We start from the raw sequence: 27,146 nt of genomic DNA, 5'->3' as shown, positions 1-27,146 counted from the left end.
GCATTGTGGCTGGGACTGCCCTGTGCCAGCCCTTTTCCCACATAAGCCTTGGTGAACGAGTACCCAGAGGCCTCTCCTAGCCTGGCATGTTCTCATTCGTTCTGTGCACATAGGACTTTAAAGCCAACAGTAAATGATGCTAAAAAGGGAGAAAGCGGAACCTGACAGCTGTGTCTGGTGGGAGGCAGTGCTTGCTCCTGGCTCTCCCCCCATTGCCTCTCCTGCCCCCTTGCACTCTGAGCACCAGAGCAGCACCGCTCATTCGGCTGTGAACTGTGAGCCACAGTACACTTCCATCCTCCGCAAGCAATTTGTCTCTGGCCTTTGGTTATAGTAGCAAGATGCCGACTCCCAGAAGTGCCTGCTGTGTGCACAGCCGTGTTGAACACAGGAGGGCACGGGGGCAACAAAGCACTTCCAGGGTTGGGACACAGCAGCCAGAACAGACTGAGGAGGGTGGGGGCCTGAGGGGCAGGCAGTTTGGCTGTGGAGGTAGAGCTGAGGGGCACGGCAGGGTGGGGTGATGCTGTAGTGGCTGCACCCCAGGCTTGGGTCTCTTTTTGATGGTCACGAGGGCTCCTGAGACTCTGCCCCCACTGCTTCATCAGCTGGGTGACCTGAGGGTCCTGGCCCTGAGGGTTGTGTCTGTTTCCATCATGTGCACGCAGGTGCAGCTGCCCAAATTTCTGGCCTCTCAGAGACCTCCTCTGGATTGCCCACCCCCAGCCTGCTATAAGGGGTGCAGTAGGGTCTGGGGTGTGTGTGTAGCCTTAGGAAGAGCGAGCAGCAACAGGGTCTCTGGCCCAGCCCTGGTAGGTGTCTTCTCCTACGCCATGTTCAGCCTGTGGAAATTTCCATACTTTTTCTCTGCCCTGGTTGCAGCTCCTAACCACCGTATTTATCACCCTGGAGACACAGTGGCATAGGCGCTCACATACCACATGCGCACAGGTGGTGCCTGCACACGCAGATGGGCAGGTATGCATGCCACATGCTCTCGTGCTATGTACACATGCACTCACGTACACACACGTAAGTGGAGTAACACTCCCACACATAAAGAGCTTTAGGAAGATTGCTGCTACTCCTCCTCCACCTCCTCCTCCTCCTTCCTTTCCCTGCCACCCACTTCAAAGCCCCAAGACCAAAGCTGGGGTTGGACAGTGCTGTCTGCTGCTTATCAGCCCCACCTTGGCTTTCGACTCTGGGCTGCCCTGGGCTCTCCTGCCCTGCTCCCCGCCTCATGTCCCTGGTCCCTCCCCCCTCATCGTGTGCCTGGCCTCCCATCCATCTCCTCTCCCCACAAGTCACTCTGAGTCTTCTGTCACCCTTCTGATGCTCAGGTGGAGACTGTTGGGTTTAGCCTAGGTCCTTCCTAGAGGATGCTGGAGGCAGGCCAGGCCAGGGGTCGGAGGGCCTCAAGCCCCTCTGTTCCCATCACCCTCAGTCTCTCCTGGGTAAGATGGGAGGGCTGTGTATGCCTAGCACCATGGAGACCAGCGTCATGGCAACCCATTCTGGGTGGGCACAGCCTGCTTTCTCTGTGGATGGGGGCACAGGAGGAGCTGCCATGCCCACCACCCCAAAGAAACCCCCCTGACCAGCGCCTGCGGTCGGTCACCAGTTTCCGTGGCACAGGAACTCCAAGCTGGGCACCAGAAGGGGCATCTGACTGTTGGACCTCAGTTCAGTGAGCCCCATCCTTGCCCAGGCTTGGTAACTTGACAGCCCTCCTGCTGGCAATCGTGATGACAATGCAAGCGCTGATGCCCACAGGCCATGGCACACCTGCTGCTGTGCCAAGGCCTTGAGTGTGCTATTTCACTGGGTTTCTCAGAACAAGAGCTTTGAGGAAGATGACCAAAGTGATAGAGCATGGGCAGGGGCACAGGGCCTGCCAGCCTGCAGGCAGACCTGGCCCCCTGCATGCCTGCCGCCCTCCCCAGCAGGCGTGCTGTTCTTAATGAGCTGCCAGCAGTTTCCAATTCTGTCTTCCTTGCTGGGGAGAGCTGATTGGGGCTTCGCGTCTGGTCTTGGGTTTCGAGAAATCAGAGGGCTATTTTTCTAAGAAGATAGAGCAAACAGTCTGCCTCGCATTGCAGACTAGCTCCCAGTTCTGGGTTCTTTTAGGGCCAGGGTCAAGAGCCCACGGACAAGGGGAGGGGACCCCGGCCTCAACTTGCCTCCCGACCTTGAGGGAATCATGTTGCAAATGCCTCCTTGCTGGCTTATGTAATCATTCAAATATAGCACTGCCTCCATCCCACTCAGTCACGCCCCCTCACTCCCCCATCAGGTGCGGGGAGTTAAGGGGGAGGCAGGAGTTGCGGGCTGACTGGGAGGTTCAGGGACTCCTGGCAGTGAGGAGGATCCTGGAGTATAGGATGTGCGCAGGGGTGAGGGTTGGCAGGGGCCCCAACAAAGTGAACCCCTTTCGGGGTATTGCTGGTCCCTGCTCAGCCATTCATTGTTGGGAACTCTTACCTAGACCACAAGACTAAATGCACAGCCTTCTCACTGGAGGAGGCAGAGGGAGGGAGGAGAAGCAGGAAGGCTGGCCAGGGGAAGGCAGGGACCAGGGCTCTCTCTCTCCCCAGCTCTGCCTGCCCTGCTCTCTCTGGGTGCCCTCAGTCCCCTGTGTCCAGTGCAGCATTGGCCTTGCCTGGCTCTGGCATCTCATGTCACCTGCTTTGCTGCCTTAAGCAAAAGGCATCTGCAAGTGTCTGGCCGTACCCCAGTCCAGGCGATTTTCCTCTTGGTGGTTCTGCTGCCCACCTACCTGTCCTGGGCCCTGCCATGCACAGGACAGTGGGGGCAGAAGTGAAGGCTGGGGTTCTAGCATGAGCCAACAGCCCCACCTGCCTCCCCTCCCATCTTAGCTCTGCCCTCCTCGGTCCCTAAGGCTGATTCCTGTACTTTACCATGCCACCCCATCCCATGCCCTAGGTTCTGGGTCGCCAGAGCCACTGCCCTGAGCTGTGCTGAAGGTTTGGGGAATGTTCTGTACCCCCTGAGGTCTTGTCCACCATGGTGTGATGGGCTCGGCTTCAGGGGGACACAGGAAGCCTGCTTGGCCTGGCCCTACCCGGCCCAGCCCAGGAACAAAGCCCTCCTGCAGTCCGTGCTGCAGATGGAGGCTTCCTGGCCCGGCCAGGTGCAATGAGGTGGGAAAAGAAGCACCAAAGCTCCTCATTCCACCTGCCACCCTTCCTGGGCTCCTGTTGCCAAGTGTGGGCCCCTCCTGGCCTGGAACCAGGAGTCACCCGAGGGTGTGGAAGCCCAACCTCTGGGAAAGCCATGTTTTGCCAGTTACTATCTTCCTCCAGAGGCCTTGGGCTGTTTCACACTCAGCCTGCCCCAGGGGTCAGGAGGTGCTCCAAGACCCCTCCACCACCTGTGTTCCTGTCTCCACCTGCAGACTCTTACAGGCCTCGTTTCCACAACCCCTCTCTCCCTCCGACTTTCCAGCATTGGTGGTGCCTATGTGCCACGCCAAGGCCCAGGTAAAAGGACTTGGGCCTGTCCCTGTGGACAGCATGGCCCAGAGAGGAAACTGTGGTAGAGGTAGAGGGAATGTCATGTCCCCTGCTGCTTGCCCTGCCTCTCTGGGGCTGGGGGACACAGAACGCGAGCTGAACTGACCCAAGAAAGGTAAGTCGCAATTTCAGGAGAGCAGAGGGAAGAAAGGAAGTAGAGTCAGCTGGGGAGGTGCAACACACAGTCGGGAAGACAGGAAAAGTGTACTGAGGGAGCAAAGCTCAACCTGCTGGGGCAGAGGGGTCACGGGGTGGGGGCTTCTGAGGGGGCCTGGGACGCTGCCTCAGGCTGCAGGTGCAAGTGAGGGATGAGGGAGTGGGACCCAGTGGCAGCAGGAAAGTTTCCAGTGCTGGGATTAGAAGGTCCTTGATGCCTTCGACAGACACAAAAGCCGTGCTGGGTTGCTGGGTATTGACTCTGGGTGTGAGTGGCTGACAGGACGGTCCCAGAGGAGGAGAAGAAATCTGGGGTTCTTGGAGAGATGGGCATGAGGGGCCCCACGCCCCTGTGGGTGAGGGTGGAAATAGGCAGCCAAGGAGACAGGAGGAGCCGTCTGGAAGGTGGGAGGGGAGCAGCTGTGCAGGAGGTGGGTGAGCGGGCGTCTCCGTGGATCTTGCAATCCTCCCAATGAGGTGGGCCACGGAGGCCAGATTCCATAACTCTGCCCAGCCTCTGCCTTAGGCAGTCACCCCGCCACCTCCTCCTCCTCTAGCCCTTCTCCCAACTCCTCAGCTAGCAAAATAATGGGGTGGCAGGCCAGGACCTCAGCACCCTGAAGAGCAGTGGGCAGGGGCACAGGGCCTGGGGCTCTTGTATGGGTATGTGGATCTTGGAGGCAGGCCCAGGGAGGCCCTGACAGTACCACCTCAGTGACAGGGACTGGCACTCCCTTGGCTCCCTCAGATCATCCTCTCCAGTGGAGGCAGATGCAAGGCTTGAACCTACCCCTGCTGGAACCCTCACAGAAGTGCTCTCACTTCACAGCCCTGCAAACTATAAACTTGGGACCCATCTTTTAGTTGAGTCAAGGGAACTCAAGGTCAGGGAACTGCGAAAACTCACCCAGGCCCGTGGTAACTGTGACTCTGAGTTCTGGACACCATCCAGTCCCAGGTCTTACAGACTCCTGCAACTGTGCGGAGGAGCCCCTCCCTCCTGTAGCACTGCTGGAGCGCCCCCTCCTCCCCAAAGGTTTCTGAGAAAGAGGTAGGGAGGAGGGGCTGGGGGCTAGGTGAGGCGCCTGGCACCTGCTCCCACCCACTCCCAGGAGGCGCCCTCTTTTGAACCCTGGTGACTCAGCTCCTTACTGCCTGTGAGCAGGTTCCCAGGGCGGGAAGGGAGCCTTGGTCCAGGGCCACAGCTTCCTGAGCTCAGAGAACAGCCTCCCTGCTGGTAGTAGTGCAGCACCAAGGTCCCAGGCTTGGAAGTCAGCCCTGAGCTGAGTGCTGGGCTGGCCCTGCTGCTTTCAGATGAGTCTGAGCTTCATTTTCTGGAAGGAGAAAACAGTTGGCCTAGGGCTGTCCATGATGCATAACGCTGTTGGGGCTGGAGTGGGAAGCAAAGGCTCCATCCATCCGGAGTTCCACCTGTGAGTCTCCAGGCTCTCTGCATCTCCTGACCTGGGCAGGTCTTCTTAAATGTCTCCGTTCTCCCTGCCCCTGCTCTGGGCCCCTGCTCTGGGCCACCATCCGGGACCCCCATGCACCATGCCCTCTGCCCCAAGTGCTGTAGCCTGGGTCAGGTTTCCATCCCCCATTCCCACTGGTGCTGGGCTTCTCAGGCTGGAGACCCCTCAGAATGGGGGTCTCTGGTGAGGGGTTATGAGAGTCCCTCTCCCCTCAAATACCCCCTCTGCCTTCAAAGGGCCAGCCCAAAGACTTATAACCAGGGGGTCAGGGAGTTCCCTAGGCTCCACAGATCAGCCTGGGTGTGTCTCCCAGGCAAGGGACAAGCACAGCAACACGGGATGTAGGCAGTAGTAGGTGTTGGCCAGTGGAGGGGAGGAATGAGTAAGTTGATAAGAGAACCCGGACTCCCACTGCTATCTCCTGCCTCATGATGAGCAACGACTTTCCCACCAAGGAGGGATTTTTAAGAACTATTTATGGAAGTGCATGGAAAAAAAACCATGTAGACCCACCCCAGGTCTGTGGTGGGGCGGGGGTGGGGGGTGTGCAGTGAAGGCTGTGGCCCCCAGGGGCCCTGCAGCTCCAGCTCCAAGGCCATCCTTTCAGTGTCCCAGCCAAGAGATGGGCTGTGTGACAAGATGTAAGTCCCTGGGCCCTGACCTGAGCCCCGCCCCCCCCACATACCCAGCTCTGTGAACTGTGCCCAGGGATGGAGCCTAGAGGGGAGGCCACTTTACAGCAGCCTGACCCCTGCCCCTCTGAGGAGGGTGTGAAGGGGTTTTCCTGGAGGCTTCTGTGGCAGGGCAGCAGAGAGTTCTCTGTGTCACTGCCTGCCCCCTTCCCCCAGTGCTGCCCGGAGAACCGCTCCCTCGTTCTGGCATCCCGAGCCATCCTCTCCCAACTGCCTCTCTCCTGATGTGTGCTCTGCTGGCCTCCTTTTTCCTGTCTTTGTTTCCCCGGGAGTGTGTCTTCCCTATGCCTTTGGTCCCTGGCTTGCATTCCCGGCTCTCCCGGGCTCTGACTGCCTCTCCTCTCCACCTTCACGTGCTGCCTGCTCCCTCCAGTCTCCATCTGCCTGTCTCCATCTCTCCCTGTGTGAGGCTTTCTGCCTCCCTCCCAGGCAGAGTCTCTGCCCACCCCTCCCTTGGGCTCCCTCTCTGTCTGGGCCTCTCTCCATTCCTCCTCCCTGCTCCCTCCCCCTCCTGCATTATCAGAGCTGCTCCAGCCGCCTCCCAGAGCCGGGAGAGCGAGGCACGGAGCAGCAGAGGCAGTGGCAGTGGGAGAGGCGGAGCAGCCTGGAGAGGCAGGGCTGGCTTGGGGTGTTGAGTCCAAGCTGAGTGGGGCGGTGGGGAAGGCCAGTGCTCCCGGTCCCTGTGCCTGCTGGGGGCGCCCTGCCCAGAACTCCACGCGCGGGGGTGGGGTGCAGGGCGAGGTGCCACCTTAGTCTGGCTGGGGAGGCGGAGGATGCGGAGTGATGGGGCAGGCGTGCGGCCACTCCATCCTCTGCAGGAGCCAGCAGTACCCGGCAGCGCGACCGGCTGAGCCGTGAGTACTAGGGGTTGGGGTGTGGTTGTGTGGGTGAGTCGAAGCGAGGCGCGCCCAAGACAAACGGGGTACTGGGACTTCGTTCATGGCGCTGGGGTTAACAAGGAGCGGGAGCCACGTGGGAGGATCGATCTGTCTCCGGGACACCCAGCGGTGGGGACTACATCCCGGGGCCAGGGGGGTTCCCTGTATAGGGTGAGGATGCCTGGCATCAGCCCAGAACATGTGAGACTGGTGTCCCCTAAAAGGGATGGCTGGCTGGGGGAGGGGCTGGTGATCAGCCTGAACCATTTCTTTAGGGGTTTGGGGCGGAGATGCCTGCAGTTGCAAGGTGCTTTGGAGGTGAGGTAGGCTGATTCAGGACCCTGGAGAAGGACAGCCTCTGGGTAGGGGGAAGGGGTGGGTCTAAAGGAGGCAGAGAGCAAGCTGCCCAAGCAGGTATCTTTGTAAGTGACTACGGTTGAGGAAGAATGACTGGGGGCAGCAGAAGGCGGGTCCCCATCCTTAAAAGAGCTGGAGATTGGGGTTCAGGACTGCCCCTTTACATAACATTACCCCCAAAGCACCTGTCCCATGGCAGGAGCGGGAACTAATGGGAAAGTGGAGTCTGGGTATCTGCCTCATGTGTGCCACGTGCGGGGATGGGGGGTGGGAAGTGGGGTGTGTGCAGGGGAGCCGAGAGCTCTGGGATGCGAGAGCTGGATGGGAAGGTGTCTGTTGGAGTTTGTCAGTGTTCCCTGCGTGCCTGTGAGAGTTGGCACGTGTCAGAATATGAGTGCAGGTTGGTGCGGGTAGGTGTGTGTGGGGGGGTTGACTCTGCTGGCATGCATGTGTGTGCTGTGTCTGTGAAGCTCAGGCACTCATGATTGTGAGTGGTTTGTTAATGCATGAACAGTCGTGTTGCTGTGTGTAGGTGGATGTGTGTGTGTGATCACAGCACTAGTGTACCGAGTGTGTGTGTGGGGGGTGGGTGGGTAGGTAGGTGTGTGTAGATTCTGCTGCTGGTGTGGTTCCGGTGCTTGTGTTAGTGTGTGGGAGCGGCTGTTCCCTTCCCCTGCTGGCTGAGGACATAGCTGGGACACTGGGACCCACTGAGGCAAGGAGGGGCTGGCTGAATGTGGAGCCACCTCCAGGAGCAGGCGTGGGACAATTCATTCTTCACCCTGCAGGGAGAGTTAGAAATAAGCAATAATAGACCTGCCCTCTGGGGCCTCCTAAGCTTATAGACGCAAAATAGCTGGGAATAATTAAGCAGTAAAGCTCAACATCCACTAGCAGGTGGGTTGCTGGTGGAACAACACAAACCAAGGGGCTGGGACTGAGCAGGCGCCCAAGGCAGTGAGGAGGCTGGGTGGAAGTCAGAGCTGGGGGGAGACTGTGGCCCCATTCAGGAGCCTGTGGGGCTTTGGCATGTGTGTCCTGGGGGAGCCTGGGAGAAGTTTTGGGCAGGGTGAGGGATGAGGGTGAGGAGTGTGGTCATACTTGGCTTTTAGACCCCTTCCTCAGTAGCACTGTGAAGACCGGACTGGACAAGACTCTCAGAGGCGAGGTCAATGTGGAGTCCCAGCCCTTGCAGGGGTTAGGGAAGCCTGCAGCTGGGCGGGTCTTGGCCAAAGAGGCCAGGGCCTCTTGAAGGGAGATGTTGGAGAGAGGAGGATGGGGAAGGGAGTGTACAGGTGGCTCAGGATGGGCTGGGGAGGGGGCACAGGGGAGAAGCAGGAGAGAGAAATCTCCCTGGCAGGTCTTCTAGCAGGAATGCACAGGGCTATAGGGTCCCCTCTGGCCATGTCATGGCTTTGGGGGGGTCTCCTCTGCCTGCAGGGCAGAGGCTGAAGCTTTTCATCAGCCCAGACCCCCTACTGCAGTCTTCCCCAGGAGGGTTAATCGCCTTTATGCTCCTTGTACCTCCCACCTCAGTCCCCCTGCCCACCACACAGCTCCTGCCACTCTCTCTTCCTGCTTCCCACTCCAGCCTCCTGTCCCTCGGGACTGCTGATGGCTTGGCTGGGATCTGGCCAAATGGTGTGGGGGGTGGGAACCCAGCTCGTGGCAGCACCCCCGCTTCAGTCTTAATAGCCTGGGAGTCTTACTGTCGGCCCCGCTGCCATGAGCCCAGCCTGTGTGCTCCCTGGCTGCTGCTGATGCTGTTAGCCTGTGCATACGGTGCCCACCAGGCCTGTGGCAGCCCTTCATTCATTCCTTCCACAAGGTACCTCCTGCCCCCCCGGGCCTTCTTGATGCCTACTGTGCCAGTCCCTAGGGACATAGGAGGACCCTGCCCCTATTCTCAGGGAGTGACTGGTCTGATGAGAGAGGCACAGGAGGAGAACCCTAACCCATGGTGGGAGCCATGTGTGTAATCTGGGACTCAGGGTTGCCCTCAGTGAACTGGAGGTTCCAGGGGACCTTGTCAGAGCCGGACCTTGGAGGAAAAGCAGAGGGAGTGAGCTTGCAGAGGTGGGCAGGTGTGAGGCAATGTGGTGTGTCTGAGGGACAGAAAGCATTGGAGTTTGAGTTGAGGACAGTTGGAAGAGTGGTGCAGAGAAGAGCAAGAGGGAGGTAGAGTTAGACTCTTTAGGGTCTGTGATGCTGGGCTAAAGGCGTGCACAGGAAATGGAGCTAGGAAAAGGTTTCAGAATAGAATGCCTGCCACAGGAAGCCCTCACTAGTTTCCCTTCTCTCTGACCCCAGGGGAGTATGTCTGCTTAATGGTATAAAATGAAAAATGTGGCTTGAACTCTGCTGTCCCCTGCTCCATGTCCCTTGCACAGGAGCCCCTTACTCAGCCAGCCCAGGAGCTCCTTGGGGGCAGGCAGCAAGCGTGTTCAAGCACCCTGCTAGCAATTGCTTTCTCCTCTCTAGGGCCCACTTGCACATCTGTCCAGGCGCCTGCTTGCACACTCCAAGCCACAGGGTGCTCACCCCTTCTCTCCCTGGGATAGTTATATCTGACTGTGTCTGTGTCACAGACTAGAGGCTCCAGCTCTCAGCCTGGTCTATGTCTTTCTGTTTTCTGCATTCTGGGTCATTGGTCTTCTGTGCTCGATGCCCCAGACAGGGACCAACATGTCCTGGCTGGAACATGGGAGAACAAGCAGCCTTTCCCTGCTGCTCCGGGGAAGGTGAGATGGGGTAAGCCCTGCTCCTCTGAGGTTAGGCTCCTCTAGTGATACATCTAGGCAAGACTGGAAAAAAGGAGAACGAAAGACAACAAGAAGGACTTTCCACTCATGTGGAAGGGAGTCTCCAGGCTGAGGAGGAAGTCTCCTAGGACAGGACGGGGGCTGGGCACAGGAACTGTCCTAGTGCAGGCGAGGGAAGCCACTCTGGGAAAGAGGAGATGGGGCGGACTGGAGAGGTGAGGATCAGGATTCACTCACATGTCCAGCAGCCATTCACTAGGCAGCAGGTGGATCTGGGGCCACGTGGAGGGAGGAGGCGTGGCCTTGGTCTTGGAAGGAAGAGTCCACTCAGGGACAGCTCTAGGGGGAAGGAGTGCCACGTGCCAAAGCTGACAGGGAGTGACGGTGGAGCTCTGGGCCTGGGGTGTAGTGTGGAGGGTGGGGGGCAGGGGTGGCACTAGGAGGAGGGGGGTTGGCTGGTGGAGTGGGTCGGGGGGTGGGTGGATGGAGGTTAGACTCCAGACAGCACTTTGTGCCATTCTGTGTGTCTCCCTGTGCCTTGCCACCAGCACTGCCATTGCCTGAGAGTAGGACAGAGACAGTGGCTGAGTGTGGGGCCCTTCCAGAAGGTGGCATGCAAATGAATGCAAAGCACCATGCAAATCAGCCAGCTTGGGCCTGGCAGCCTGGGCCAGGAGAAGGAGCCGGCAGCTGGCATCCCTTTCCCGCACTGGCTATGCCCCTTCCATCCCCCGGAAGTGCCATAGCGAGCACCCAGCTCCTCTGAGACACAGACTGCAGCCTCCCCCCTCAGCAACCCCATCCTCTGGGGAGGTGGATATATTTAGCCACAGGGACATATTTACACATTTCTCTCCCATTGTTCAGCTGCCTGCTCCCCAGGAAAAGGCCAGGTCCCCAGTGACGTGACCCACTTTTGGAAACCCCTGGAAGTCACTCTCCCTCTGCACTCCCTGAAAAATGGAAGGCGACTGGAGCACAGGCTCCTCACAACCATCCTGTCAGGAGTGCAGCATGAACTCCATTGCATGCATGCATGTAAGAGGTCCAGAGAGGTTAAGCAACTTGCTCAGGTCCGCACAGATGCAGCCCTCACACTGGCCCCTGCCCCTCCTATACCCTCTCTGTTCTCTTGCCAAAGCCTGGAGCCAGGCATACAGCAGGTGCTCATAAAGGCTGTGTCTGCTGCTGTTCTGAGTTGCCAACACTCACCTACACGTTTAGAGATTCAGAGCAGACCAGAGCGAGGAGCCCAGGGCTGTCACTGAGTGTGGGAGAAGCAAGGAGGCTGGGAAGGGAGATGTGGGGGCGAGCACCTTGAGCAGATTTGGGGGAGGGGCTGACACCAATCTCCAGGGAACATAGTGGAGGAAGCTTTGCTGAGGAAGGGGGTATGCCCCCGCCCAAGCCCATGGCAGTCTGTGGCACCCTGGGAGCTGTAGGCTCCCAAAGTTGCACGGGCAGACTTTGTGCAGGACACACGGGGCTGCTGGGACCTGAAGGGGCAGGCCTTAGGTGGGGGTCAAGAACAAGGTGGCCTCAGCCCACAGCACAGCTCAGCCCCGGCGTGCTGTGTGTGTGTGTTTTGGGAGTGGGGATTGGTAGAAGCTGTGATCCTGGCCCCTCACGTGTTCACTCGGGAATCTTTGGCTGCCTGGGCCCTGTTTGTGCATCCATGATCTGCTTAAATCCTCCCTTCCTCCCCCAGAGACTGCTGCTCTGGCTAAAGCCACAGAGGATCCATGAGGGAAAAAACACCTGCCCAGGGGTATTTAGCTGGTTTGTGCTGGCTGGCGGGAGATTAAGCCACATAGTCTGTTTGCATTCTGGCTCCTGCTCTTCCCACATTTATTGTCCCAAATGGCAAGGGCCAGGCCTTGAAGCAGCAAGGAGGAGGGGTCTATGGGCTGTTCAGGGGACGGAAGATGAGGGCTGGGCTCTTTGAAACTAAGTAGTGGCTAAGCAGAGCTGCAAGCGTGTGCTCTGTGCCATGGACTGTGAGTCCACCCAGGGGTGTTGAGAGCACATACGACACCTGACTAGCCTTGGGCTTTGGGAGGGTTAGTTGTGCAGCCTGGGCTGGATGTGTGGAAGTGGAGAAAGCAAAGGCAGCAGAAGTACACTCAGCACTTTGCCCCTTTTCCTTCACTTCCCTTTTCGCCCTCTTCTCTGCTTTCTGCCCTAGCCTGGGGACTGAGAACTGTTATCAGAGCTGTGCTGTCATGCCTCCTGGTGCCAGCAGGGGTCGCTGCCACTCATGTGCACTGCAGCCTAGCTCCAAGGGAGAGCCCAGACCAGAGGCTGCGTGAGGGGTGAAGAGAGGCCAGCTCAGGAATCCCCTGAGACCCGGGTGACCGAGCCCTGCTTGAATGGGAGGGACAGGGCTGGACCCCACACAGCAGGGACAGGCACACTGGAGGGATGAAGCCAGGGGCCAAGAAGTCGTCTTAAAATTCTGGGACAGGCTGAGATAGATGGAGTAGTGGAGTTGGAAAGCAAGGCAGCTGGGGCTTGGGCTTCTACTGGGCTGTGGTTCACTTGACACCAAGATGTGGGTGATATGAATGGCTTTATTTGAGTTTGTGTAGACTGTGTGCATGTGTTGAGCTTCTGGTTGTTGCAGGTGTGGGGGTGGGTCTGGGGATATGTGTGTTTAAGTGTGCATGCATGTTCATGTCTATGTCTGTATATTGGCACATGGTCATGTGCATGTGGGACTTGCATGCATTGGTGTGGAACTGTGTACACACACCATGTGTGTTTTGTCTGAGTGTAAGGGCCCAGACACCTACTGTGCTGACCAGCAAGGCCGTGCCCCATGTGTAGACAGGTCCCCTCCTAGGCCCCACCTGTTTGGAGGTGGTGAGGCTGTGTGTGGGCAGATGTGCTCTGCAGGAGCTGTCATACCCTTTCTCCTGGGAGGGGGAGGGCAGGCTGGAGTCCCCCCGTCGGGCCCCCCTGGACCCTATCCAGCCAGTGTGGGCCCTGCAGAACAGAATGTCTTGGGGAAACAGGGCATTTTCATGTTCAGGCTTGGCTTGGGCTAGACAAGCTCCTAGGCCATGGGACAAGGATTCTCCCAGCCCATTGTACAGCCCTCCCAACACTGAAGTTCAGAGGTGGGGCAGTGAGTAGTAACCCAAGATCCCTTCAGCAGGATCCAGGGTGAGATGGAGGGTCTGGAGCAGGGAGGACTGGTGAGACTGGACAGCCTCCCTGGCTACTCATGGAGTGCAGAGCCAAGTGTGGGGCACAGGGCCACTTCCCGCACCTGCGCTTCTCTACCCTGCTGGGCCTCCGACGTGGAGATTGAAGCTGCACGGGGCCCCATGTGCTCCTGGTGCTCTGTGAAGTCTGTCATTCCACAGAGTGTGTGTGTGGACCCCACAGGGAGGAGCCCAGTGTGGGAGAGGGTTGAGGGAGGCAGTTCAAGTTCTCCATCTTTGTAGCATATAAAAAGGTTCTTACTGTTATGATGTTCAAGGTTTTCCCTATCATCTCTCCCTTGGGCTCTTAGAACTGAGGCAGGTTTCGAGTGGTAGGCAGGTCCTTGGAGCCCAGCTTGGCTCAGGGTGAGTGACACAGGGCAGTGCTGTAGGGGAGGGGCAGCTTTGGGAGGGAGGAATGTGTTGGGAGTGAGATTGGGAGGAACAAGTGGTCTGCTCCAAAGCAGCATTGTTGCTGACTCTGGTTGGACAGGAGCAGGGGGCAGACAGGCCAGGCCTGGGTCCCTGGGGTAGGGGTGGGGTTTGAGGGTGAAGGCTGGGGGCAGGGAAGCAATGGGAGAGAAGGGGGTAGGCTGTCCAGTGCCACGTGTGCATCAGGATTTGGGATTACTTTACCACTCCCCCACAACTGGGTGGGGTGGGATTTGGGGCCAACTGGAGAGCAGGGATGCTTGCCCGTCGCATTCCTTATGGCTCCCAATCACCTTGGCAGCCCTTCAAGGAGCTGGCCCTGCTCGGTAGAGGAGGGCAAGTGACACATTCAAGTGGCTTAGTGGAAGGCAGCTTGACGATGCAGCTAAGACAGAGGCAGGGAGGATTAAGAGAACTCACAGGGCATGTCACGGGGCTCAGGGGCTTGGTGCTGGCTTTCCAGAGCACCTCAGCCCCAAGGCCAGGCCCGCAGAGCTCAGACTGCCTTTTTTGGAGTTGTGGCTGCAGCCGCTGCTTGTCCAAGGAGGTGGAGTGGGTCAGGCAGCCATCGCCTGGCCCTTGGAAGCAGGATCTGCAAAAGAGTGGGCCAGGAGCCCCAGGGTGGAGCTGGGCTCTATAGGGTCCCCTGCAGCTCCTGTAGGTTATGCAGTGACCCAAGGTCCCCAGCCAGTGTCAGAGCAGCAGCCAGGCTTTGCCCCTGGCCTTCCCCTGGGTCATGGCTGCTGAGGTCCGCTGAGTGGTCAGGTCACCTGCACCAGTCATCTGCCCTTGTGCTGTGGGCTGCTCTTAGAACCTGATGGGCCTGAATCTTCAACAAGCCATCTGCTCCTGTCCTCTGTGATGCCCTGGCACACCCTGGCCTGTGCTTGTCATTCCAGCTGAAGCTATGGCCTGGATTGTCTCTCCCTCCCATCCAGTTAGAGATGAGCAGGCCCTGGCCTTGTGTGGTGGCACTGCCAGTGGGGATTACTTCCTGTGGAGCTGATGCTGGGACTTGTTGCTTTCCAGGTGAAGGAGAAGGGGAGAGAGGAGAATAAGAAGATGTCAAAGGGCTCCTGGGGAGGAAGCCCATGGGATGGAGGAGGAGGCAGCGAAGGCCCAGCTCATGAGGAGAGCCAAAGAGGGGCTGAGCAGAGGCAGGTGGGTTCGGTTCTGGATTTAGGAAGCTCCAGATGGAGGATGAATTAGAGGCCTCATGAGGTGGTGGCTTGGAGACTCAGGTAAGGGGCAAGAAAGTCACAACAGAGGGGCCAAGAGCATGTGAATCACACTGACAGCCCAGCCCCCAGCTCTGCTCACCCACCTGTGGTCCTTGTTCTTCAGTGTCTGCTCCCTACCCATGGCCCTTGCAGGGGCATGAGGCAGCTCAGGACCCCCTTCTTGGGACAGGCCACATTGTCTCTCACCTGAGCGTCCATCCATGGCACCTGTAAGCCACCTGCTCAGTCACTGGCCATGGGAGAAAAACTGTCTTGGCTGTCACATGTCTTACAAATCTAATCAAAGCCCTCCGTTTGGATCCCCTCCTGCTGCAATGGGACCCCTTGCTTGTTGCTGGCCAGAGCCTGGACCTCCGGGCCTTCTGGGAGATGAGTCAGGGGTAGGGCGGAGGTGGGGGCTCCCTGTGGTGCTGGCGGGGAGGTGGAGGTTAGGGACCTTCTCCAAGTCAGCTCTCTGCCCCTGCTGGGTTCTGAGTGGCTGACTCACTCAGTGTTAATTAGCCTCTCCCACAACGAACTTGACAATCATTAGGTGCTTGTGTGCCCCCTGGGACCTAGCTGAAACACCTGTGTCCCAGCCTGCCTCCTGCCCTGGTTGCCTGAGCTTAGAGACTAACATGACAGCCTGAGGCCACACAGGATGCAGGCATAGGGACCCAAACATGCCAGGAACAACCAGCGCCACAGATATAGAACTACAGGACACAGCAGACCCTGGTCCAGGGACATGAAGAGAGCTACAACAAGCATGTGTGTGCACACACAGACATGGAGAAACAGATACAGGAGGGATGTAAAAATTGACCTAGAGACAGAACGGACTGTGTCCCAGGCACACGGCCCAGGAGTGCAGATTCAGCCCTGCAGTGTGGATGCCATCTGCCACATGTCTGGTGTACCCCGAAGCGGTGCCTGTACTTGCCATAGCCATACTGAAAACCAAGATGTGGGCAGTGTCTCTCACCTCTGGGCTGTCACATATGCTGTTCCCTTTGCCTAGAACACCCTTCCCCAATGCCCCTCTCCCTTTTCCCTGTCAGCTCCTGTTGCTCCTCAGATCTTGAGGTCCCTTCTTCAAGGACAATATCCTTGAGCTTGGGGAGGGATCCAGGAACCCTTCCCTGTCCCCGTCCCCACCCCTTAAGCTCTGGCTCTTTTCCATCCTGTTGAGTTTAGGGTGAAGGAGTTTTGCCTTGGTTGGGTCCTGAGGCACAGTGACCTGAGGTTGAGGGGTGATGGGGGCCAAGATGCTGGTCAGAGAGAAATTGAAGGGGCAGTGAGTCAAGATGAGCAGGGAAGAGTGCCAGGTCCTAGAGGCCTGATGAGGCACGGAAAGCCATAGGCAGGCACAGGGGGTCCCTTCTGCCTCACTTCCCCACGTCCTGACTTTTTTATTGTTCTTCTCGGTTCACTTCCTGACCCACTTCCCTCCTTCCCAAACAGCCTGGTCTCTGACCGTCTTTCTGAGCTCCTTCTCTCTTATGCACACACCTGCCTCATGTTCTCTACCTGGTCCCTGCTCCTCAGCCCAGTGAAATCCTCATCATTCAAGGGCTGGGGGCTGGGGCATGCACTTCCTGATCGCTGCTTTGTAAAGGGAGGCAGGAGGAGGTGGAACCGAATGCACGCCTTGGGAACCCTTCCTGGGCTCCCGTCTCAGTTCCTCTGCTTCTTATCTGCGGGACTCTGCCACCTCTGCCTTCCCCTGGAGCAAAGGGGAGCCCTCATCATTGGGGCTACTGGGAGGAGGATTAAGTAAGACAGCGGGTGGTAGACCTGCCGTGCTGTGGGCTGCCTTCCTGGGAGAGTTGGGAGAGCTAATGAGAGCAGGGATGAGCAGGTACACTGGGGAGGTGCCTAGTGGGACTTTGCTAATTGGCACTGAGGGAAGCAAGCATCTGCTGTGTGAGCACCTACTGTGTGCCCTCCAGAACTGTCCCAGACACCTCCCTGCTTCGGTCTCTGTACAGCTGCCAGTCAGCACAGCTGTTGGCAGCTGTTGGAGGACCAGAGGTAGGAGTGTGTGACCTCTCTTTTTAAATTTTTGCACCTGTTTTAGTGAAGGGTTATTTACATACAATAAAAAGTGCAGCATAAATTCTGATCAGCATGGACAGCCATCTGATCCCTATTAAATCAACAAGAATCTTTTTATCACATTTCCCAACCCACAAACTTCCCTTGAGCCCTCTGTAGCCACCCCTTTGGGGTGACAGACTGCCTGTGGGGCTGGCAGGATGGCTGGGCTCAGAGGTTGTGGCTGCCTCTGACAGGCCAAGGATGCTTTGTGTTGCTCACCCTCCCTTGGCTTTGGCTCCTGTGGCCTGGCATGGTGGGAGGGATGCTGAGATGGTGGATCTGGGAAGTGATGATTTCAGATGCCCATGTGGTGGGGAACAGAGAGCTGGTTCCTCCCTGGGCCAGCTGGGGTCTGTGGCCCTGGTAGATGAGCCTGTGTGAGGATCCATGCTGGAGCGGGGCAGCAGTAGCTGTTCACCCAAGTGACTTCCCTTCTCTCTCGACTTGGGTAAGAAACCCCACTCTGGATTAACAGTTCCCAGGAAAGAAGGGGGCACCTTTGTTCCCCAGTTCTAGAACCAAATATTAAAGCAATTATGTAACTAGCAATAAATTACTTAAAGTAGTGACTCACTCAGCTTAATTAGAGCGCGAGCAGGGAGGGACTCAGGTATTTTTAGCGCACACACCTCACTCCCTCCTGTGGAGGGAGGCCTGTGAAAGTGAGGTGGGGGTGGAGAGAGGCCTGGGAGTGCCCCAGGTGTCTTCTAGGACAGGGAAGCTGTTCCTCTGCCTGGTTGAGGCCAAGCCAGAGCCTCGGCAGGAAGGATTCAGGTCAGGCTCAAGGCAGGCTTTTCAGGGGCATCTTGGAGAAGTAGGGCACTTGATGGTAAGCTCCTGGAGGGCAGGGCTTAGGTCTAGGACTGCCTCACCAGCTGGGAACAGACAAGAGTCAAACTTAAGAGGACAGAGTCTGACACATGTGGCTTTGAATCCTTCCCATGTCGATTACTGGCTGTGTAGCCCTGAGGAGGTCCCATGGCATGGCCTGCACCCTGCCCCCGCCCCTGCCAAGTATTTCTATTTCCTCCCCTGCATCCACCTTTGGGCCTCTCATAAGGATCAGGTGGCTGATTTGTGTAACGCGAACCCCGATGCCCATCTTGCTAGACCAGAGGCCCCATGAGGGCAGGAGCCAGGTCTTTGTTGAGTTCACATTTTGCTCACAGCTCCCCCTTTCATCCTCACCTGGGCCCTTTCACTTGTGTTCCCATTCTCTTGCTCCAAATAGGTTTCCTTTTCTCCCCTGGGATTTTGTGAGTAGAGGAAATGGACACTGTGGTGTGTATGTGTAAGGCTTGGCACATGGGATCCTGTCTTTTTTCTCCCATGTGTTGGAGCTGACAACTTCTAACAGAGAACCTCTGGACTGCAGCCCCAGTTAGGATGCCTGTATCCCGTAGCTGAACGGAGTGCCTGAGTTCAATACCTGCTCTGGCTGCAGATTTCAGCTTTGTGCTAATACGGATGCTGGGAGTCAGCAGGTAGTAGCTCAAGTCATCGGGTCTCTGTCACCCACATGGGAGACCTGGATTGACTTCAGAGCTTGTGGCTTCAACCCCTGGTCAGCTCTTACAGGCATCTGGGCAGTGAGCCATTGGGTGAGAGCTCTCGCCCTCTGAATGTATCTCAAATGAGTCCAATCTTCTGCAGCAGGTTAAACTCTGCTTGTGATGCCAGCATCCCACATACAGGACCAGTTCGAATCCTGGCTGCTCCACTTCCAACCCAGCTTCTTGCGAATGCTCCTGGAAGGGCAGTGAATGATAGCTAAGTGCTCAGGCCTCTGCCATGTATGTGAAAGACCCAGATGGAGGGTCCAGCTCTTGGTTTTGTCCTGGCCTAGCCCTGGCTGTTGTAGCCACTTTGGGGAAGAGAATCAGCAAGGGTTGATTTGGGAAAATCTCTTTCCTCTAGCTCCCCCAGTCAGTTTGCCTTTTATCTTAAAAAGAAAGCAAAACAAAGCCCAACTTCCATGAAAAGCTTCAGCACCACGGACAGCCACACGGCTCAGCGGCAGTGAGTTAGGGGTCTTCTGTGGGACCTCCCACAGAACATCTGCCCATGTGTTCTCCACAATGTGGATGAGGAGGGGCCCAGCTCCGTCTGACCCTTGTCCACTGGAAGTTGAGAGGAAGCAGGGATATGGGCAGGTGGGGCAGCCTGATGGGCTTCCTGGAGAAGGGTGGCTAGGGTTGACTGGGAGGGTATTGGCAACAAGAAATCCTGGCATCTGTTAAACACATTTCCGCCCTGCAGGGCTTCTGGGAGGTGCCTGGTGTGTGTGGGTGATGGAGGAGACATACACATAGGCTTTCTTCTTCCCCCTTCTGTCACCCCTCCTGTCCCCTGACCCTCTTGAGAGAAGTGGGGGTGGGACGCTTCCCATTCCAGCCCTTGCTGACCATCCCCTCCCCTGCCACAACTGGACAGAACTGGTGCCCACAACAGGCTGGGAGATGCTCCAGGCTCCTCTTCATGGGGTGCTGTTGGCTGAGCGAGGAGCCAGCTGGACTTAGTGAAGCAGTTTAACTCCCGCCTCTTGTTCCTGCCTGCCCAAGGCCTCCAGACTCCTGCCTGCCCTAGTGGCATTTTCTGATCCGCTCTGACTACTACTCCTCACACCTCGCCAGCCTCCCGGGGCTCAGCCGATGAATTAGTGATGACAGCATCTGGCATTACTATGACAACCACACGCCACTCTGCGCTGCATCTCGGGGCAGTGGTAGAGGCAAGAGACCCTTTTGGCTCTGGGCCTGTGTGTGGCAGGGGCTAGAGCCAGAGTGGGAGCAGGGATCTGGGATTGGTCAGGGGCTCAGGCTTGGGAGTCCCTCTGGGGTAGACTAGAGTTGGTTCAGGTTGTTGGAGCCCCAGGGGCTTTGGGAACTGTTGTTTTCTCCTTCGATCTTTTCTTCACTCCCAGCTTCCATCCCTATTCCCTCCTTGCATATTTTCCAAGCCCTATTCTTGTTTGAGGACCTGCCTGTCTCTCTGCTTTACCCTAAGCACCAGGCTGGCCCAGTCCTCAGCCCTGGGAGCTGGGGAAGGAGGGGGACACACACTTGCTAGTCAAGGTCTTGGGGATGGTGTGCAGGGACCAGTGGTGCTCCCGCAGGAGGCCCTGGCTCTGCCAAGCTAGAGAGGAGACACAGCATGGGGTGGGCGAGGGGCCCAAGTGCAGGCTGTGTGACAGTGGAGAGCAGAGAGGGAATTGAAGCTGGGGAAGGCCTGGGGGCATTGGCTCAGGGCGGAGCTTGCCTTGTGCCCCCTGTGGGAAGGCACACTGAAGCATTTTGTTGGAAACTGCCTGTGTCCCACATCAGAACACCTGGCCCTGGCAACTGGTTCCAGCTTCCTGCTGATGCAAATCCTGGGAAGCAGCTGTGATGGCCCAAGTGGCTGGGGTCCTCCTGCCTACATGGGAATGGTAGATTGAGTTTCCAGCTTATGGTTTCTGCCTTGTTCCAGCCCTGGCTGTTGCAGACCTCTAGGGTCTGAACCAATGGATAAGAGCTCATTCACTCCCAAATATATTTTAAAAAATATTTATTTGTTTTGAAAATCAGAGAGAGAGAGAGACCTTCCGCCTATTGCTCTACTTTCTGGATAGCCACAACAGCTAGCGCTGGGTCAGACTGAAGCCAGGAGCCAGGATCTTTATCTAAGCCTCCCACTTGGGTGGCAGGGGCCTAAGCACTTAGATTATTCTCTGCTGCATTTCCCAAGTGCATTAGCAAGGAGCTGGATCAGAGGTAGAGTAACTTGGAACCTGTGCCCATCACAGGTGGTGGTTTAACCTGCTGCATTACAACATTGGTCCCTTAAGTTTATTTAATTGACGTAAAAGAAGGTGGGGAAACCAAGACCCAGAGAAGGAGCATGATTTGTTTGAGCTGGGTCAGGCCAGGTGATGATAGGCTCAGGTTCTGCTGGGCCCCAGTGAGCAGCTCTTGTCTGGGACAACTCCCGCCAGGGAAGTCCCATGGTGACTTTGTTCTCAGTTCAAACAGTTTGCTTGAGCAACAGCCAGGCTGAAAACCCTTTGTGTCTGTTTCAGACACACTGGCCTGGACATGTTTGTGTGTGTGCATACATATATGTGTGTGCATGTTTGTGTGTGTCTGTGTGTGTGTGTGCATGTACGTAGGAGGTGGGAGTAGACTCCAGGGAAGCACCTGGAAGGTCTGGGTCTTAGTTCAGCAATGGGTTAATGACTCAACCTGGGTCTTTGGGCTCCCTGTCCTGATCCAGTGCTGCATCCCCTTCTTTGCCACCCTCTGGGACCTTAATGGAGTCAGGCAGCTGTAGGGAAAGGGACCCCTGAGTCTCTCATGCTCTTCTCAGCACTCTTTCTGGCCCTGCTGCTGAGCCTGAAACTGCTGTCCTAGAACTGACCAAGGTAGAAGGAGACCTTTAGCCCCATTGTGCTGATGTAGACACTGAGGCCTCCTGGAAACAGTGACTGGTTCAGGGTTACAACAAGCCAATGGCTGGGCTGGGCTGGCTGCCTGCTGGAGTGGCCCTGTCTACACTGCCCACCTTGCCTCTCCACCATCTTGCTGGCATTGCTGGGCCTGCCAGCCATGATGGATGGCACTGCAGCCCAGTCTCCCTCCCATTGTGCTCCAGATGTGGGGTTGTGAGTCTGTGATTACCAGCTCTGCCCAGTGACTGCTGAGCCATCCAGCTCTCCCCCTGTGTACTCCACAGCCTCACCCAGCATAGGTAGGATTTGGGGGAAAGAGGGCTCAGCAGGTCTTTCCCTACTGATGAGCTGGGGATTCAACCACTTCCCCCATTCTAGGGGCCCTGATGATTGGAGGACATCCTGGCAGCCCTTGCTGGAGTGCCAGGAATCCCTCGTAGGTTGCCCAAGGGCACCAGTACCTGCCCACGTGCCCTCACATGTACACATGTGTACAGCATCACTCACAAAGGCTTTTGTGTGTAAGAGGCATTGTATGCCAAGTATCGTGCCAGAGCTCCATGTGTTTAATCTTAGTCATCCTGTTCCTTGGGTACTGTTGGTAACCGATTATACAGATGAGGAAACAGAGGCTAAGAGGTGAGCTCACATATATGGGAGCTGAAAGAGCTGAGGTTTGAACTGTGTGTCAGCAACTCCTACTCCACGGACTGACCTGGGCATGCATGGACACACATGTGTGGGCACATGTATGCATGTGTGAACACAGGCTGCCCTGTTCGCCCTGCCCTGCCAGCCCACCTAGGCCTAAGGAGAGCTGTGGTGGGATGAGGGTCAGCGCTCATCACTGCCCTCAGACTTGTATCCCCAGGGTGAGGTGGGGGCTGCATAGAGGAGGCAGCAGCCTCCAGACAGTAGGAGGGGAGACTGGGAGGCAGATCGATCAGTCCTTTAGCACTGTCTTCCAGGAACCAGGGCCCAGGGGAGCATGGTGCGGCTAGTCGATATTCTGGGCTGCAGCCCAAGCCTGGCACACGGGGGTGTGGGGGACAAACTTGGTGTGCAGCAGCTGCCTTCCCTGGGCTCCCACCTCCTGCTCCTGTCTTCCCCCCTTCTTGCACCTGCTAGCTCCACACCTTCCCCTTGTGTCCCCACCATGGACCCTACTGGTTCCAAGGATTGGACTCCCCATTCCCAGGTGCTGCTCCTGCTGTGCTAACTGCCTGGCCCCGGTGGCCCATCTGGGGTGGGTGCCCTGAGAGTCACTCTGTGTGATGGTGGGGGCTGGCAGGGAGGTGGGGACCAGTTCACAAGCCCTCAGAGACCTCTGCAGACATGCTAATGAAATAATGAACATAAAGTACTTTGCACCACCAGGGGCATGCAGTAGGTGCTTAATTAGTCTTCCTCCCTGGTGAGTCTGGTGGGGTGGGATGGGGCACTTGGGCTCCTGGAGCTGCTGGTGGGTATGCTGGTGGTGTTAACACCCCCAAGAGCAGTTGGTACAAGGAAGGTGGGAAAGAGAGGGAGGGAGATCAGCATCTGATAGCATGCAGGTGGCGAGGGGAGGAGAGGGGACATCCAGAGGAGGCAGGGTGGCCATAGAGCATCTAAAGACCTTCACAGGCTACACCATCCTTCCTCCAGAACGGGCCCTGAGCAGGTCTGAGTGACCTCCTTCTGGGCTGCCTCCACTTCGGGCCTCTACCAGGCTCTTCATCTTGTGCAGGGTCTGCCTGCCTGCTACCCCCTGTTGCAACCCAGAGATGGGCAGCGAGGCCACTTGCTGCAGACTTGGGTCACCAGTGCCCTTATGTGGGCAGAGTGAGGAGCTGGATCTCTCAGGCCTGGAGCATCAGGACTGTCCCACTTCAGGCTAGGTCATCTCAGTCTTGTAGTGCAGCCTCCATGGGCTGCTGAGTAAGCAGAAACAAACTCAAGACCTGTCCCCTTGGGGTTAAGAGCATCAGGGCACCTTTGACCTCCAGTCATTTATCTTTATTCAAGATTTATTTGAGAGGCAGAATTACAGAGAGAGGGAGAGACAGAGAGAGATGCTACATCTGCTGCTTTGCTCCCCAAATGCCTACCATGCCCTGGACTGGGTCAGGCTGAAGCCAGGAGCCAGGAGCTTTTTCTGTGTCTCCCACATCAGTTCAGGGGCCCAGGGACTTGGATCCATTGTCCACTGCTTTCCCAGAGGCATTAGCAGGGAGCTGGATTGGAAGTAGAGTAGCTGGGACATGCACCAGCACCCATATGGGATGCCAGTGTCATGGGTGGCGGTTTCACTTGCTGCACCACAGTGCCAGCCCCTCATCCTGAGTCTTTTTTCTGAGGTTGTGGTTCTGTGCCTTGAAGGTCCTGGGCTCTGTGGGGAGAGGCTGGGGTGGCCCTACAAGGCTGTTGGTGCCTGATGTGCTGTGACGGGCAGGTTGAGGAGGATGGGCCTGGGTCTGGGGCCAGCCTAGAACTCTGGAGGCTTTGGTGCCCTTGGGGCAGTCTGGCTGCCACCTTGCCACTACCCTGCCTCCAGGCTCGCTGCTCCACCTGCCTCACCCTTCTAGTTCTCCCTTCTTACTACAGCCTCTGCATTGCCTCACTCCTCAGGCTTATCTCTTGCTATCACTATGCATCTGTCTCTGCCACTCCCCTGTGGCAATCCGCTGCTCTTCTGGGAGCTGGTCACCTCCTGCCACGTGTCTGTCTGGTGTCTGCCACCGAGCAGCTCCTGCCTGCCCCCGCTGCACCTCTGTCTGGCCACGTTCCTGCCTTTCACTGGCTCTGGGCTCCCTTTGTCTCTGCTTGTTTCTCTTCCCTTTCCTTCTGGGTCCCCTCTCTCAGGGTCACCGGGACTTTGACCTCTTTGCTTCATTCCTCCCTCTGGAAGCACAGTCAGGGCAGCAGGTCCTGTCTTCCAGTCTCTGAGAGAGAATGTCACCTGCCCACCCTCCCTTGCGCCGGCTTGTCTCTGTGGAAGTCCCTGACAGTGCCCCGTGCCCTGCGCCAGGCCTGGTTGCTAGGCCTTGAGCTGGCAGCACCTGGCTTCCATAGCGACAGGTGCTTAGAAACGGAATGCCACATTTCCCAGACCTGAGACCAGGGCGAGACGCACTGGTGACGATGGGAGGTTTGTCGATCTAGCACCTTTACATCAATCAGGAAGCCTGGCTGGGCTCTAGGCCACCTAGGCTTGCGGAGACACAAGCGGGGCTGTGGGAGTTCTGGAGCCCAAGAATTGCTGGGAAGGGAGGAGTTGCTCTGGGGTGGTCCTGAATCCAAGGAGCACTCCCTTCCCCAATCCTGCGCCCTGGAGGCAGCTGGCTGCAAGGGAACTGAGCATGGGAGATGCATTGGGGTGGGGTTCTAGTGACTGTACTAGCATGTCTAGCTGTGTGACTTTGGACAAGTAGTTCAGGGCTTTGGGTGTTAGTTTTACCAACTGTAAAATGGGACTAGTGATATCATGAAGGCAAAGTGAAAGAATAGCCTGGGTGGGCCTAGCACTTAGCAGGTGGTCCTGGGAGCCATGTCCTCTTTACAGCTGTGTAGGAGTTCAAACTGGCAGAGGGGAGGAGAGGGTGCCCCAGGCACAGGAACCACATACACAAAGGCTTGGAGGCTGGCCTGCACCATGCCTAGGTGGTACTTTTAAAGGAACCCTGAGTGCCGTCTCTGGAGATGGTCCTGCCCCAGCGGCCTGACTGAGGGGCTTGGGAAGGAGAGGCCTTCTGGAAGGATGCTCTAGCCAGTGCAAAGGGTGTGCCTGGTAGTCTGCACCAGCATTTAGTTGTCCTAGGCTAAGAAGGCACACTGTGGTCCCCTGGCCTGGGCTTGGGCTGCTCTCTGCTCCCACCTATCATGGGCCTCAGGATGGCGGTGGCCTTCGCTGGTTCCCCCTGCTAGCCCAGGTCTGCCCCCAGGGACCGCCAGGGCCTCATGGCTGGCGACTTGGCATTCTGGGTCCCCATGCTCTCACTGACAGATAGAAAGCTGATCACCAGCCCAGTGTGCCTCCATTTGCACGCCTGCAGGTCACCAGCACAGATGGGCCAGAAAGAGGCAGCCTGGGAGACTGCAAGAAGGGCAGCTGTCCCACGTCGCTTGGGCAGCCAGGAAAGGGCTCAACATGCTGATGGCCTAACCATGGACACTGGCAGTGTTGGGGACCCGAGGCCTGCTGGGAAAGACCTGGTGAGCAGTATCCTGTCCTCTTCTCCTGGTCCCACATAGCCCCTGGGCCCTGCCCACTAAAAGCAATTTAGGAGTAAGCAATTTAGGAGTAAGGTCCTCTCAAGAGGCAGAGCTGGAGAGGGCGGGGCTAGGCTAGGCCCCACCCACAGTCCCTGTCTTGCTGCCCCTCCCCCTGCCAAAGGTTCCCCTGGCTCCACCTCAGCTTAGGGGTTCTGTTTCTCGGCCTCCTGCTCTCAACATCCTGCACTGTAGGCTTTGGTAGTGGCTGGAGGTGAGAGGGGTTGGGGACCTCACACGCTTTGGGTATTCACAGAAGGGCGAGGAGATGGGATGGATGGTATCCCTGGTAGTGAGTATAATTGTGACCTGGGTTGCTGTGAACAAGGGAGGGACAGGTGCTTGGCAGGGATGGAATGATGGGGGCAGCTGGGATGGGGTTAGGCCTTCTGATACCTGTGCAGCGCTTCCTAGCATTTGAGGGCTCTGAGCGTCCCGGAGCCCTGAAACCACAGGACGTCAGTTTCTGGCCTGTCTAGGGCCACGGTCTCCCTTGCTTGGATGTTCTTGCCTTGGATCCCAGATGGGATCAACTCCAAGCAGCCCTGGCTGGCGTGGATGTTGGTGGCGTGGAGCTGGTGTTCCAGGGCAGCAGCCTTGGAGTGGCTCCAGGGTAAGAACAGCCGGCAGAACAAAGCTGGGCAGCTTGGGGGCTGCAGCTGCCAGGCTAGGGCTCCCCCGGCTCTTGGGTAGGACCAGGTGCCCATCAGTGCAGCCAGCTGGGTACAGGGGGAAGCCTCCCCAATGTGGCATGCCTAGGGTAGGAGTTAAAGCTGCTCCCTAGGCCCTGCAATTGGAGGGCAGTAGGTGCCGGTGGGGGCAGGGAGAGAGCCTGAATTCTGTGAGGGTTGCGGTGCAGTAGAGGGAATGGGAATTTAATGAGGGCCAGCCTTGATAAGAAGAGGGTGGTCATGAGGATATGGGTGCTCCTTGGAGGCTCCCCAGGGTGTATGTGTGCATATGTGTGTGTGCATGCACGTGTGTGCACATGCACAGGACCTGAATCTGCTTGCCTGTCCCTGGGGTAGACTAAGCATGAGAAACACCATTCCCTTGCCTCTGGGCAGGGCTGTTGCGAAAGTAGGGGGTCTGCCTACCCCTCCTTTGGTCTGGCTTCCTTCCTGGTTTCCATGGAAGTCAAGGTGCAGGACGTTCAGGGGTTGGCAGGGTGGTGATGTGGGAGGGAGTGAGTATGTGGCCAAGCTGCTGGGAAGAGAGTTCCCCGTGCTTGGGAATCTGAAAGTAGGGGTTGAGGGCCAAAGCAACTGCACAGACTGGGTCCAATGGGGGAAGAGAAGAGAGTTTGGGGGCCTCTCCCCGGAGACAACCTTGAGCCTCAGGGGAGTGGCCAGGCCCTGGACTGGGCCTTGTATCCCCCATTCCTGCCATTTGTGCCTGATCCACGTGGGACATACACAAATGGAGCTGATGTCGACCCAGCCTCAGCCCCTGAGGGACCCCAGTCTTGTGGGAGAAGCACACAGGGAAACAGATAGAGCTGGGTAAATCCTGCCCAAGGAACCCCGGGCTGGGAGGAAGGCAATACCATGAGTCCTGTCATCCGTCCTTGTCATCCCTGGAGTAATTAGTCGGGGTCAAGATGAGATGTTCTGGGTGCTGGGGCACAGCAGTGAGAAAAATAGACAAGGTCCTGACCC

The 27,146-nt window shown here is 57.3% G+C and overlaps 1 protein-coding gene across 3 annotated transcripts in view; it reads left to right on the top strand.

Annotated features, from left to right (window-relative positions):
• The first annotated feature begins 6,590 nt into the window (after positions 1–6,590).
• Positions 6,591–27,146, top strand: part of PDE2A (phosphodiesterase 2A) — a 77,519-nt gene continuing 56,963 nt past the window's right edge. The window contains exon 1 of one of the 3 annotated variants that reach the window (XM_004590048.2): positions 6,591–6,710. In XM_004590048.2, coding sequence (XP_004590105.2) covers positions 6,640–6,710 — 71 coding nt within the window. In that variant the 5' untranslated portion in view covers positions 6,591–6,639. Of the gene's footprint in view, positions 6,711–25,649; positions 25,703–25,900; positions 26,102–27,146 lie in introns of those variants that run through there. The other 2 variants (XM_058663544.1, XM_058663540.1) reach the window with 2 other exon arrangements.

The sequence above is a fragment of the Ochotona princeps genome, chromosome 4 (assembly GCF_030435755.1).
Source record: "Ochotona princeps isolate mOchPri1 chromosome 4, mOchPri1.hap1, whole genome shotgun sequence".
In the NCBI taxonomy this organism is placed as follows: Eukaryota; Metazoa; Chordata; class Mammalia; order Lagomorpha; family Ochotonidae; genus Ochotona; species Ochotona princeps.
The sequence above is the reverse complement of the archived record's forward strand: the minus strand, read 5'-3'. Positions and strand labels throughout refer to the sequence as shown.